We start from the raw sequence: 14626 nt of genomic DNA, 5'->3' as shown, positions 1-14626 counted from the left end.
CCACGGAGCCAGCTGTGGCTTGTCTGTTTGTTCAGACAAGTGGAGATCGAGGCCCTGATCCACAGTGTGTGCCCATCTGCAATCAGGTCAGCGAATCCCACAACAAGTGGAAGAGACTTTAAACAGGCACATCCAGGGAATGAAGACAAGTTGTGGTGAAAGTGGCAAGGCAGAAAAGGGTGGAGACAGAAGGCTGCAGGAGAATGGAGAAGTCAGAGAGGACCCTCCCTGCAGGACTGGGCGGAGATGAAGAGTGGGAAGATGACAGCCAGGGAAAGGATGAAAGGAATATTTTTATTCCTGGGCAGTATGGAGAGGAGAAAAAAAAAAAAACCCATGGGTCACTGAGGTTTTCAACCAGGAGTGAGTTTTGGTTCCTAGGGGTGTTTGTCAATATGTTTGGGTTGGGGGGAAGGGTGTGTGTGTGTGTCATCAGGACCTGAGAGAGGTAGGTTGTTACTGACATCTAGTGGACGGAGGCCAGAAGTGCTGATAAATCACCTTCCACTGTAGGGGGGCGGGGGGCATGAGGAATTGATCAAACTCAACAAGGTAGCTTCAAAGTCATGAGATGGTAGTCTAGATTTTGGAAGGAGTGTGATGCTCAAGAATGAGATCCAGATAAGTAATTGTTCCCCCTATGGCCCATCTATGACATAGTCATTGCAATTCTATCATTATTCTTATATAGAGCCATTTCTTTTTTTTTTTTTTTTTTTTTTGGCCAGTCGTGGGCCTTGGACTCAGGGCCTGAGCACTGTCCCTGGGTTCTTCCCGCTCAAGGCTAGCACTCTGCCACTTGAGCCACAGCGCCGCTTCTGGCCGTTTTCTGTATATGTGGTGCTGGGGAATCGAACCTAGGGCCTCGTGTATCCGAGGCAGGCACTCTTGCCACTAGGCTATATCCCCAGCCCTATATAGAGCCATTTCTTGACTCACAACGGATTACATCCCAATAAACCCATTGTAAACTGGAACTATTGTATGTCGAAAACTCATTTTAAGAAGATCCTAATCCACTCAACACCATTGTTTAGTCTGTATTGTATTGACTATATTGTATTGTTCAGCCTTGGGATGGTGTGGCAGAGTGGGAGTCTGGCTTGCTGTCTTTTAAGAGAGTATCATACTGCATATGACATACTAAGAGTGGAAGATCTTGGTTCAAAGCCAGCCCTGAGCTAAGTCTTTAGTAGAATTATCCACCTGGGACTCTACCACCCATTCCCCCAGCAAGGGCAGGAACTGCTCCAAGGAACTAGGGCTTTTATTTCCCCCTTTCTAAGGCCAAACACAAGTCTAGGCACAGATGACCCTTAGGAAATAGTGGGTTGAGCAATTAAGTAACTCCTTCCCTGCTAATGTTCTTGAAGTATACACAAGAGATCACTAAGTAGGAAAGTATCGACAGGGCGAACTGCATGAGCAATGAGTGACATTTATCCTGGCCAAGGAGCAGGAAAGTAGGATTGGCCATGAGGGCATCTGTGAGAGGGAGGGAGAAGGAACCCCTCAGAGGAACCCGCCTAGGCCCATGGCCTCCACCTGTCAGGACAGCTCGCCATTAGGAGGCCTGCAATGAAGCCACTGGTTTCACTGTAGCTAGTTGCACATCTTTCAGAGTCAGTGAAGGAACAGCCACCGACCCCGAGGGCAGGGAGGTGGGGAGTTGGCCCTCCATGCAGCAGCTTCAGCTCCCCACATCCAGAGCAGAGCCAGAGGGCCAGACATCTCTGTTCTCTCCTCAGAAAGGCTACCATGAAATCCGGGAGCTCCGCCTCTTCCATTTCACCAGCTGGCCTGACCACGGCGTCCCCTGCTATGCCACCGGCCTGCTAGGCTTCGTCCGCCAAGTCAAGTTCCTCAACCCCCCGGAAGCGGGGCCCATTGTGGTCCACTGCAGGTGAGTCACAGCACCCCTGAGAACTGTGCCTCTTGGCTCTTCTATTCCAGATCGGGAGACCCTCACATGCCTGCTGCCCTCTGCTCTATCCCGGGGCCCAACCCCATTCTTGTGAAACCCAGGCCCCAAAGTCTCACAGAAACAGCAGTAGCTGTTGTTGGTATTCATGTGGTTATCCTGAGATAGTGAAGTTGCTGGGGAAATAGGTGGGGACACTAGCAACACTGGTATCTTCTGTCATGTGTACTTGTCCCTGCCATTTGACTTCCCACCCAACCTTGAGAGGTGGGTGTTCTCGTGCCCATTTCACAGATGAGGAAACTGAGCCACTGAAAGAGTAGGCAGAGATGAAAAAATGGCAGCATGGAGAGGCTGACTGCGATCCTCTAGACACTCAGCTGTGGCTTCATGGTATGGTAGCAGAGTGCCTCGGTGCAAGCACACTTCTGTCCCACTCTGTACTCTTTAAAGCTCAATCCCTGGCCTACAAGGTTCTTAGCAGAGAGAAAATGGATGGCATCAGGTTTGCCCTTATTATGGAGAAGAAATATTTTCAGCCTTGACATGGAAAGTCACATTGAGCACGTATGACATGTCTTCGAAATCTCCTAAATGGAAATGAAGTAGCATGTGGAGAGCATTGAGAATTAGAAGGGTGCAGATGCCTAGAGCTGAAGGTCAGGGAGCCTGAGGCCCCTCCTTCCCAGTGCCTGTGTGTGTGTGTGTGTGTGTGTGTGTGTGTGTGTGTGTGTGTGTGTGTGACCTTGGGACCAGCCCATCATTTCAGACCCTGCATCCTCTAGCCATCTCATCCCTGTCCTGGCAATGCCCACCTCAGACAAGGGACTGGGATGTGTCAGAGGTAGCTCCTCCCTCCGGCTGGATCTTCTCATCTTCTCTTCAGTAATGGACACACAACCCACTCCACAGATGTAGCGCAACCCTGTTGTACTGGGGGAACATTTTTTTCTAGTTTATTGTCAAAGTGATGTACAGAGAGATTACAGTGTCATACATTAGGCCTTGGGTACATTTCTTGTGTGTTACCTCCTCCCTCATTCCCCCCTCCCCCCTCCCCCTTTTCCTCTCCCCCTATGAGTTGTTCAGTTGGTTTACACCAAATGGTTTTGCAAGTATTGCTTTTGGAGTCATTTGTCTTCTTATCCTTTGTCTCTGGATTTTGATATTCCCTTTCACTTCCCTAGTTCTAATACCAGTATATACAGTATCCAGTGTACTCAGATGAGATACAGTTGTAGTGCGGGTACAACCACAGGAAGGGGATACAAGAGGATCATCAACAATAGAAGCTATAGTTTCACATGGCATGTTGAAAGAGATTACAACAGTGATATAACAGTCATTTTCATAACATGGAGTTCATTTCAGTTAGCATCATCATATGCATTCATAAGGGCATAGATATTAGACTCGTGATCCTCTCCTGTGACTAGCCTAAACCTGTGCTAATTATTCCCTATGAGGAAGGCCATAGAGTCCATGTTTCTTTGGGTCTGGCTCGCTTCACTTAGTACAAGTTTTTCCAAATCCTTCCATTTCCTTACGAATGGGGCAATGTCATTCTTTCTGATAGAGGCATAAAATTCCATTGTGTATATGTACCACATTTTCCTGATCCATTCATCTACTGAGGGGCACCTGGGTTGGTTCCATATTTTAGTTATGACAAATTGTGCTGCGATGAACATTGTTGTGCTGGTGGCTTTAGTGTGTTCTTGTTTGTGGTCTTTTGGGTAGATGCCCAAAAGTGGGGCGGCTGGGTCATAGGGGAGCTCTATGTTTAGCCTTCTGAGGAATCTCCATACTGCTTTCCAGAGTGGCTGAATCAGTTTACATTCCCACCAACAATGAAGGAGGGTTGGAGGAACATTTTTTATGCGTCTTCTGTTTTGTAACAGAGCATACCAAGCATGATAAAACATTAGTGTTCAGCTTTGTGTTGTAAATAGAAACCAGGGTAGGAGTGAGGGAGAAAGTGGAGCACAGGTAAACATGCATCAGGTCCTCCACCATGGATGGCTCTCTGCATGATATGCTGTTCCTGTAGCTCTCTAACAAGGCACATGATGCATCTGAACAGAGTGGTACCCACTCCTGGGACTATCATGGGTTAGCTAATGTCTATTACGTGCCTGACAGAATCCTTGACATCTGGTAAGCACTTAAAAATACCATTCTTAATACTCCATACCTTTTAATGTTACCCCTCTCCAGACTGTTAATCCTTGAAGACAAGAAACAAAGTTTTTATTTTTTTCCTCACATCCCCAACTCCTAATTCTAGCATCTACTGTGCATCATAGATGTTTGATAAATATTTGTGGACTATAAGTAGCAACTATTTATCCTGAAATTACTGTGCAGCCAGGCACAAAGCTAAGCAATTTACAAGCGTAATGCTTTTTAAATGTAATTTCGTACAATATATACCTATACTGTTAATACTCCCGGGTATAGTATTAGCATCATTTTGTGAATGAGAATCATGAAACCCAGAGAAATTAAGTCGTTTACCTAAGGTCAAGCAGCCAGTAAGCATTCGAGCCAGGATTGAATCCCAGAGGTCTCTTCCATGTATGATGTTTAATTAGTACCTGATTCTGAAACAAACATAATCCAGTTCTTACAAGTACTCAGCTAGGGGGCTTGTTATTATGTGTGAGAATACGAAGGTTCACAGACACATGGCAACTTCTTCACTGATGGCAGATTCAAGATTCAAAACCATGTCAGTCTGGCTTTTCCCCCAAAGCAGGTTGAGAATCAGACTTTGGAGAAGAGAGGAAATAATAGTTTTCCGAGCTGCCTGTGGAACAGAGGCCTAGCCTGTTGAGACCCCTGGGCAAGGATCTGGAGTGTGTCTGTGTGTGGTGTAGGGGGTAGGGTGTTTTGGAGCAATAATGAGTCAGATTTCACTCAGTGCACACCATGAAATTTCATCAGGCACTCAGACTGCTTCCCCTGAGTTTACTTTCCAGAAGAAAATAAAGATGACTCCCTTCCCCACAGATGTACACACACTCCATTTCCCTGAGGGTGATTAGCCCCATTGTCCTGTGCTCCGTGGATTTATCGGACAATCTTGCTTTCCTGTCTCATCCCTCATCTCCTCCTCTTTGCATTTCCTTCCATGTTAGGCAACCGCATTTGTCTCCACAGGAGAAGCAAGCTGTGACTGGTGATCAGGCTGGGCCTCCTTGACAGTCCACCTGGCCTTTCTTTCCAGAACTGTGTGCAGCTAAGCAAATGTGCTATGTGCCTCTGGTTCAGCACCATTGTAGAGCCCAGCATGGATCTGGGAAGGGCTAGCCAGGCTTCTCAAAATCTCATGGAGTTCTCTTGCTGTTTTATGATTTGGCCCTGATTCTCCTGACTAAACCATCAACGATCTGAAATTGACTATGTATCGGGAGACTTGATCCCTGGCAGGGGTCTTAGGGTTGCCAGCTGCTCCAGTTTAATGGTGCCCTGGTTCATGGTCCTGGGGTCATGGTCCTGGACCAGGGATTCTAGAGTTATCTCCTGCCTTAGAGCAGCTCAGAGGCCTCTGCTCTGTAATCTCTGTCTCTCTCTTTCTCTCTCTTTCTCTCTCTGTCTCTCTCTCTTTCTCTTCCTTGTTTTCATCTATCAACACATTGGTTGAAAAGAAAGAGTGAGTGAGAGACATAGAATGGGAAGAGAAGGGAAGGGAAAGAGGAAGGCTAAAGGCCAGTCCACAGCTGCTTCTACCCCAAGATCTCTAACACCGAGGACCCCTCTTTCCAGTGCTGGAGCTGGGAGGACAGGCTGCTTCATCGCCATTGACACCATGCTCGACATGGCTGAGAACGAAGGGGTGGTGGACATCTTCAACTGTGTGCGTGAGCTCCGGGCACAGAGAGTCAACCTGGTACAGACAGAGGTGAGTTCTGGGGACTGTGCTGCCCAGCTACTGGGATCCCTGGCCAAGGAGAAGCATAATAGAAGAGATAAACCATGAGGGGAGAATCCTATAGAAAAGGACCTGGGTGTGTGAGAGGTCTGTGGGAGTAACCCTGCCAGCCCTGGGGGTCCATGGTCCTGGAATTCCCACCAATGATGAGAGGTGATGAGCTTTCCATCTAGTAGGGCATCCAAGTGGCAACTGAGTGGCCACCATCAGTGAGTCTTTGAATAGTATTCCAGTGTTGGATGAAGGAATATTAGGGGATGCAGAATGATTGACTATGTGTCAAGCATGGAGTCAGTCAGTGCAGAAAGTACCTTAAGTATCAAAGCTACCTAAGATATTTTGATACTGGGAGAGACAGTACCCAGCCTCTGCTGACCAGAGATAGAAGGCAAGGTGCAGCCTTTGTAGTCCATTCTTCATGACCAATGGTGTAGCTTTTATACATATCTCCATTTCATCAATGAAGAGGGAACTGGAGAAACTGAGTCCCCAAGACTTCACATGGCCCGATTGTGTGATAGGATATGAATCCATGTGACCCCAAGGCACATTCTCTTTGCCCTGATGCAACCTTTTCCTACCTATCCCTCTCCTCTGTATCTTGCTTTCTTATTACTGTGATGAGCCCATCTTTTGGTTCTTGTAAAGGCTGGGAGTGCTCTGGCAGAGCCGGGGGCACACAGGAGCTACACGCTTCATTCATCCTGCAGAAGGAAGTTACCTACCCCTGTGGGCTTAGCAGGCCCCCTAGCTCGGCAGAAAGAAAACTGTCTTTGATAGGTTTATACACACAGGACCCTGCTGTAGAATCTGAGCTGACTCATAGGCCTGGCTTCAGGATTCCAGCATTGCCACAGGAGGATAAGTTCCTCTCTATCTGTTGCTAGGTCCACCATGCATTGCAACAGGCAAGCTCACTGGCTGGAGTTAGACACATGGTCCTTACTGCCTGATTGAGAGGCATCTTCAAACACAAATGCATCATGATACATCCCAATACCAATTTTACCTAGAGAAGTAGGCCAGGTTTTTGGAAGGAACAATTTCACTCAACACACGTTTATCAAGGGTCTGCAAGTCACAGCTTCTGCTTAAGAGAAAAGTCATAGAAAAGTAATTGTAGAAGGATGGATACATTGAAGGGACAGCAGGTATAAAGCACGGGAATGGGAAAGGGTATGGCGCATGTTTTCCGAGCAGTCTCTGAGACAGATCTTTGAAGGCGAGCTGATTCTGTTTGAAAGGCAATCCTAAGATACATTGGATGGTGAGTGGGAAGTTAGACAGGAAAAGGAAGGAAGCAGAGTGTACTTTACAACAGGAGCCCCGGCTGTTTGGAGAACTCTGTGAGCTAGTGTGAGACCAGTGTCTCTCAGCTGTCCCGGTGACAAAAGAAGGGGAAACTTAGGTTTGTTTTTTCACTCTCCACTTTCCATGTGCCATTGCTTGTGGCCTCCTTTATTATGTGGCCTTAGATGCTTAGACATATTGGCTACTGGGAAGAAAATCCTTCTCAGAGAATCACAGATTTGTAGTAAGAACTCTTAGCAGGGAAAAGGGGAAGGCAGAAGGGATGTGGAGAAAAAACACCAAGAGCAATCTCTGGGACATATGTAGAAATTTCTCATTTTTATCAGATGGGGTTCTGCTCTTCTATCTTATGTCAAGAACAACATACCTTGTCTATGGCAATCACTATGAACCATAGACTTAGCCCTTTGGGGCATGGGGTTAAAAAGTAAGGATTGGGCAATACAAATCATGCCCGTTCCTCATAAGCCACGGGATCCAATATGGTAACCGATTCCCAGGTGACTGCCATTCTTACCTGGTACCTCCCTCTCCTCCCCTTCACATTGCAGGAGCAGTACGTGTTTGTACATGATGCCATTCTGGAAGCGTGCCTCTGTGGCAACACTGCCATCCCTGTGTGCGAGTTCCGCTCTCTGTACTATAACATCAGCAGGCTGGACCCTCAGACAAACTCCAGTCAGATCAAAGATGAGTTTCAGGTACGGGTGCATATGCAGGGCCGGTGGCTATCTCAAGAGTTGAGATGATAGTATAAAAAACTTCCATAGACTGGATGGCTTAAATCAGAGACGTTGAATTGTTACATAGGCATAACAGAAATGGATCTCATTTATGGAGGCTAAGGTGTGACGCTGTATGCCTATAATCCCAGCACTGTAGGGAAAAGGTGAGGAGGAAGGAGAATCATGAGTTCAATGCCAGCCTGAGCTACATACAAGTCCCAATCTCAGTGAAACAAAGCAATACAAACAAAATATATGCATGTATGTACATACACACTCACGCACACACACACTCATGAACACACACACACACACATATTTTGGAAGCTACTGGCAAATCTGGTGTCTAGAGAGGACTCAGACCCCAACCTGGTCTGGGGATGGCTGCTTTCTTCTCCTAGCATCATGTGACAGAACAAAGAAAGGAAGAATGCCTCTTCTTCTATTTCACCTGGGCTTGAACTCAGGGCCTGAGCACTGTTCCTGAGTTCCTTTCACTCAAGGCTAGCATTCTATCTCTTGAGCCACAACCCCCACTTCTGGCTTTTTTGGTAATTTATTGGGGATGAGAGTCTCACTGACTTTCCTACCCAGGCTGGCTTCGAACTGTGATCCTCAGATCTCAGCCTGCTGAGTAGCTAAGCTGAAAGGTGTGAGCCACCAGCACCCGGTTTTCATGCCACTTCATATAGACACCAATGCCCTTTATGATGATTCCACCCTCATGGCATAATTACCTACCACAGGTTCCATCTCCTTAATGCCATCACGCACTGGCGTTAGCACGGCAACACATGGTTTTAGGGTAAGGAGGGAACAGGTTACACAACATAGTGGTAGCACCCAGTCAATATAAGCAGTTCTGCACACACATTGTGAGAACTGAGAAATTTATACCCTTTCCATCCACTCGACAACATCGAATGCACAGCCATTAGCAGCTGTCAACCCATCACTCAGTGATGGCTGACACTTGTTTTATCTGTGATTACATTTTGTGTGTGTGTGCGTGTGCCAAAGTCTCAGTTCTTGTCCAAATTGTGGATGGAAACCAGTGCATACACACTAGCACGAATCCCATTCTTCCTTCTTCCTAGAGGGACACAGATTCTCTCATCACATTTCCACCACCAATTCTCACTCCTCCAAAGGAATCAGCGTTGCATCAGAACTTGTTAAAAGATGCAGAATCTTGAGCCCCATCTCAACCTACTTACTGAATGCAAACTTGCAATTTAACAGGCTCTCTGGGTCACCTATTTCTTATTCGTATGCACATTATCCCTGGAGACATCATGCCCCAGAGCACAGCCCAGACATAGCAGATACCCATGTGGTCAAAACTGTGTCAACTTGAGTCTGAGACACCTGGGTGTGAATCACTGGGCAGAAAGCTAGAATTCTGAGACTGATTGCCAGGGCCATAACTGCGCAAGAGCCAACAACCAGGTAGAAAGAAGCAAGGAAGTACCAGGACTTGATCCCAGCCCATGGGCAAATATGGGGTCTTGTGGTATCATGGGAAAATTTCTCAACTAGGCCATTACTCTCAGTGTTCCTTCAAATAGGCGCAATTGATTTGGGTGCCAAAGGACACGAAGATGGATAACCCAAAACTCTAGTCATTGCATGTAGAATTTCATCTATGGGATTAGATCTATGGGGTAGCTCTGGTCTCAGATGACAACACTTCACTCTCTGGGGCTTTTCAGACCTACTAGAATTAGCCTTTGAGGGTCTCTCATATATCCTGAGACACTTGTCCTAGCATCCTCCCATCCTTCTACATTAAGGAGACCCTACATCCCACCCCTACCACATGCCCCTCTGCTTGGCCCATCCTTCAATGCAGCACTGACTGCAAACAAATATTGCTCAAATGATTGGCAGGTGTTGTCAGCTTGTCTGGTTCCATACATTGGCATGCTGCCCCCTCAGCCTTGGCATCTTGAAGGTGTCACACAGACTCTGGCTATAACTGTAGCCCCAAAGTCCTCTAACAGCAAGCAAGAGATGATAGCACATGACCATCCTGGGAGAAACATGGGTCCTGGCAAAGAGACGCCAGGGCCGAGCATGGAAGGGACAGACTGTTTTGAGTTAGGCTGGAACTTGTCCTCTTGCCTGTTCAAGAGCCAACGTCTGAGCCTTGTCTCTCTCACCCACCTTTGTTCCCCACAGACACTCAACATCGTCACCCCTCGTGTCCGACCTGAGGACTGCAGCATTGGCCTCCTGCCCCGGAACCATGATAAGAACCGGAACATGGATGTGCTGCCCCTGGACCGCTGCTTGCCTTTCCTCATCTCAGTGGATGGAGAGTCCAGCAACTACATCAATGCCGCACTGATGGATGTAAGCTGAGCCCCAGAAGAGAGCCCCTAGTTGCCATTACGGGGGAAGCTGCTTCCCAAGGCATACATAGGTGGCTGGACCTCAGGAACCTGACTTCCCTAGTCATCTTGCTTCTGACTGCCATCCTCTGGGACTACTACTTCCCTGAGGTTTTTTGATTCAAACCTAGACAGAAGCTGTGCTCTTGGCACTTGGGCTCAAAGAGCCTGGAGAGAATAAATCAAACGTTTAAAAGTGACTTCAGTGGCAGCACAAGGCTACAGATCTGCCCCACCCTCCTCCCATCTCCCACCGAGCTGGCTCTCAGCCACATTTTCACATCTGGCTGCGTTGGCCTGAATCCGAGGAACACATCCTGATGCAGACCTAGCTCCTGTCTGCTGGTTCCTCCCACTCAGCTTCCCAGATAGCTCTGTGAAAGGCAGGGGGGAGGGCTGTATATTGTAGGTGCTTGGGAAGTGGCTATTCAACAAGTGATGGAAGGCAGCAAAAGGAGGGGAAACAGGCCATGTTCCTGATTGCCCATTGCCCTGTTATGAATCTCACCCCTGATTTTTCAACATCGACCCAAGAAGGGGACTTCACCCTGCTGTGGTTTGGAATCGTCTGTCCCGTCTCCTAGTGGGCCCTATGCTTCTACTCATGAGCTTCTCCCTGGGGCTCCTAGTTCTCATCATCCCACCTCCAGGATATACACATGTTTGCAGCAGCAATCAGAGACCATCTTGCCCATCTGAGCACTTTGCAACAGAGGAAACAGAGGCCAGATTTAGAAAGAGATGCTCTCCAGGTCACTAGATAACTCGTGGCAAAGCCAAACCTGAAGTTCTTTGGCTTCCTGACTCTTTAATTCCATCTCTGAGCCTACCCACAGTTTGCTTGATCCAGTAAGATATAGACTTTGAACCTCCGAAGTCTGTGCCTCCACCACTCCCCACCCTGAGGCTACATCTGTTTTGTCCCTGTGGCCCAACAGATAGGAACTAGCAGTGCTCTTTTATAATCAAGTCCAGCTACGTCTCTCATCTTTGGTCCTCCTAAACTTCCTCTCCAAGAGTTATTAGATGCAAAGAGGTGATGGGAGGCCAGTAACTGTCTTAGCTCTTTAGAGGCCTGCCCAAGGCCCAGCCCACAGGAGCTAGGCGTCTCCATAGAAACTCTGAATCTTGAAGCAAGGAGTCTCCTCTAGGTCATATCCAACACCGGGAAGTATAGCAAAGACCTCTGGAATCAGCTAAAGGCCTTCCAAGGTCAATGTGTTGTATGTGTGTGTGTGTATGTGCTTAGGTGTACATGTGTGCACATAAAAGAAGATATCTAAGGGTGCATCCACACATCCAAGTTCCTCATACCATTGTCCCCCATGTTATATCCCTGCCTTCTTCATTCAAGCAAGGATCAAGCAAGCTTCTGGCCTCTACTTAGTAGGTTAGATGGTGCCTGGAGTCAAATGCTTTTTTCCAAGCTCTGATTCTGATTGTATTCTCTTTGTCCACAGGGCATTTCTCCGGTGAGCCATCACTGGGGCCTTTGCCTTTCTTATATTAAAAAAAAAGGCCTTATCTGTATTCCAGCTCAGTCTGTGCATTATTTGGTAACCATAGCAGCTTTGCCTCTAGCAGAAAAATATGAAGTCCTCTGGGTTAATTTTTAATGTTTCCCCTGCTAAAGGATGATGTTATCCATGAAATGGATTGCTGGCTGATCCCCGAAGCCCGGCAGGAGCACGGATCTCCAACATATTTTCAGATAAGGCTTTGTCAGGCATGCTGGCCTAATAGAGCATTTATCACCCAGACAAGGAGAAAAGCAAAGCAAACTAACATACCCTGTGTGTTGGGCCCATGTCTGGCCCTGGATTTGTACTGTCTCATTCTGTATTTGAGAATTCTTCTCTCCATTTTTTTACAGAGACATTGAGGGTCAGTAGGTCAACTGAAGGTCAACTAAATCAGCAAGGGTAGAACCAAGGATCTGAGAGCCCTATGTCTGCTGTCTCTGAAACCTAGATTCTTTTTTTTTCTAGGTCTGGAAATGGATCAAAAGCTATGCTATGTATGGCTGGAGCGTTTGGTTTCTGGGTAATTAAATAGTTTGCCTTCCCAGATCCTTCCTCTCCTCTGACCTTCCATTGGCCAGGAGAACAAAGATAGATCTTGGAACATAGATTTCACTACTGCATATATACGTCCGTATTTGCAAAGCCTTGTTAGGCACTTGCTAAGGTCTCTGCCTCTTTTTCCTCCCCATTTCCTTCAGATTTATAACTCCACTGAAAAGGCCTGTCACTCCCTTGGAGACCATCTCCCAAGAGAAAGTGGCTAATTCTCAGATTTCTCAAACCACTGAGAACGTAGAGATACTACTCAATCTTTCCAAATGCCTCCTCGCAGGGCAACGTGATAAATAATGCCCAATGGAAGCTCTTAGATGCTTACAGGCCTCTTTTTTTTTAATATCTGGGCCACCCTTTGCACCCTTTAATTCATTTACCCACTGGAGCTGCACTGTGTCTAGGCGCCTGCAGCACTGACACCCGAGGTAGACTTATATTCGGATTCTCCATGACTGGTCTTTTCATGTGCAAATCTCGTTCAGTTGCATGACAGCATCTCTTTGGATTTATGAGTTCTGTTTTCCAAGTAAAGAATCAAAGCTGTGGAGCCATGTAATAACTTGCCACAGTTGAGAAACCCTTCTGTTAGCCGGGCACTGGTAGTAGCTCATGCCTGTAATCCTAGCTACTCAGGAAGTTGAGATCTGAGGACCGTGGTTCCAAGCCAGCCTGGGCAGGAATATTTGTGAGACACTTATCTCCAATTAACCACCAGAAAACCTGAAGTGGAGCTGTGGGTCAAAGTGGTAGAACATTAGCCTTGAGTAAAAAAAGAGCTCAGGGACAGTACCCAGACCCTGAATTCAAGCCCCATGACTGACAAAGGGAAAGAAAAAGAAACCCTTATGGCCCCCACAAATAGATCTCTACCAATGATGTTTAACAAATGGATGAATAAAAAGGTGGAAAATGGGTGAATGAATCGATGGATGAATGACCCATAAATTACAAGGTACAATACTGGGTTCATATCCCAAGTCTCCCTAATTCTAATACCTGGATTTCTTTCACTACCCCCATTGTAGGACACAATACCACCTTCTGCCAGGATTGCTTCATCCTTAATCCACCACAGCCCCTACAGCGGCCAGCCCCCTTCCCCCTTCCCGGCATCATAGGCTCAGGGACTCAGCAGATACCTTATATCCCAGGAGGTGTGTTGGCCGGCAGAGCTGCAGATCTGCAGCCAGAATCTTTCATTTCACCTTGTAATGATGATTATTTGCTGAGCCCCAAGACATAAATAATTTATTTGGATAATCCCCATCCAAGTGACACTTTGCTAATGAAATGTCTTAGTTTGGAGGAGGATGTGTTCATTAGAAGAAGGTCCCCTTGTCATCAGAACACTCACTGGGAGATCGCAGACCGGGCAGGTGCTTTGTGCCATCCATTTGGCAAGTTCGGGGCCTCTGGCAGCCATCTGGATCTCATCATCATCATTGGAATAACACTGATAGATAAGTCTTTTACAAAATCTCTCTGTCATTCCTTTGTGCAGAGCCACAAGCAACCTGCTGCTTTTGTGGTCACCCAGCACCCTCTACCCAACACTGTGGCGGACTTCTGGAGGCTGGTCTTCGATTATAACTGCTCCTCCGTGGTGATGTTGAATGAGATGGACACTGCCCAGGTAGGCGGAGGCCCTGTAGCTTCTACAGGTGGGTCCATGTGGGTCAGGAGAGCCAGGGAATAGGTTCAGAAGGAGACTGTGATAAGCACTGTGATGTATCATGGGATAGGCATTGTCTGACTGTGAGAACCAGGCAAGGCCAGTCTGCTGCCTGCAGACACCAGGACTCTCCTGCTGGACCCTCTACTCCAATCCTCCAGTAGTGACTCCATATGTCTATGCACTTTGGTCAACTGCTTCCAGCCTGTATTATTTATGTTCTGGACACTGTTCAGGCTCCATGCTCTAACATCGAGCTTACATGCCAGGAGGTCCCCTTTCCAATATGGAGTATCTCTGGCCCTGAAGAAAATCCAATGTCTGCCTGTATGCAATATCTACACCCTTCTGCCATGCTAGCTGTGCTGGCAGAACCTGGAGCTTGAACCCAGGAGAGTAAAATCTGAGCCCTGTCTCCAAGACTTTGCCCTTCTAGGTGTGCTAGCTCTAATCACCATATGTCTCTGCCACATCTTCATACTTAAGACTCCAGGTATACCTTGAGACAGTTTCTGTTCCTGGGCAGCCTTTCCATAGAGGAATTGATGACAATAGCCTTTTAGATGTTTGCAAACCTGTCTTTTCACTGCTT

At 47.1% G+C, this 14626-nt stretch overlaps 1 protein-coding gene across 1 annotated transcript in view; it reads left to right on the top strand.

Moving 5' to 3' along the window:
* The window catches only part of Ptprt (protein tyrosine phosphatase receptor type T), a 688872-nt gene that overhangs the window by 653267 nt on the left and 20979 nt on the right, over positions 1 to 14626 (top strand). The window contains exons 25-29 of the mRNA XM_048349408.1: positions 1749 to 1903; positions 5690 to 5825; positions 7718 to 7867; positions 10073 to 10246; positions 13864 to 13995. Coding sequence (XP_048205365.1) covers positions 1749 to 1903; positions 5690 to 5825; positions 7718 to 7867; positions 10073 to 10246; positions 13864 to 13995 — 747 coding nt within the window. The remainder of the gene's footprint in view (positions 1 to 1748; positions 1904 to 5689; positions 5826 to 7717; positions 7868 to 10072; positions 10247 to 13863; positions 13996 to 14626) is intronic.

This window comes from Perognathus longimembris, chromosome 6 (genome assembly GCF_023159225.1).
Source record: "Perognathus longimembris pacificus isolate PPM17 chromosome 6, ASM2315922v1, whole genome shotgun sequence".
NCBI classification, from domain to species: domain Eukaryota; kingdom Metazoa; phylum Chordata; class Mammalia; order Rodentia; family Heteromyidae; genus Perognathus; species Perognathus longimembris.
The sequence above is the reverse complement of the archived record's forward strand: the minus strand, read 5'-3'. Positions and strand labels throughout refer to the sequence as shown.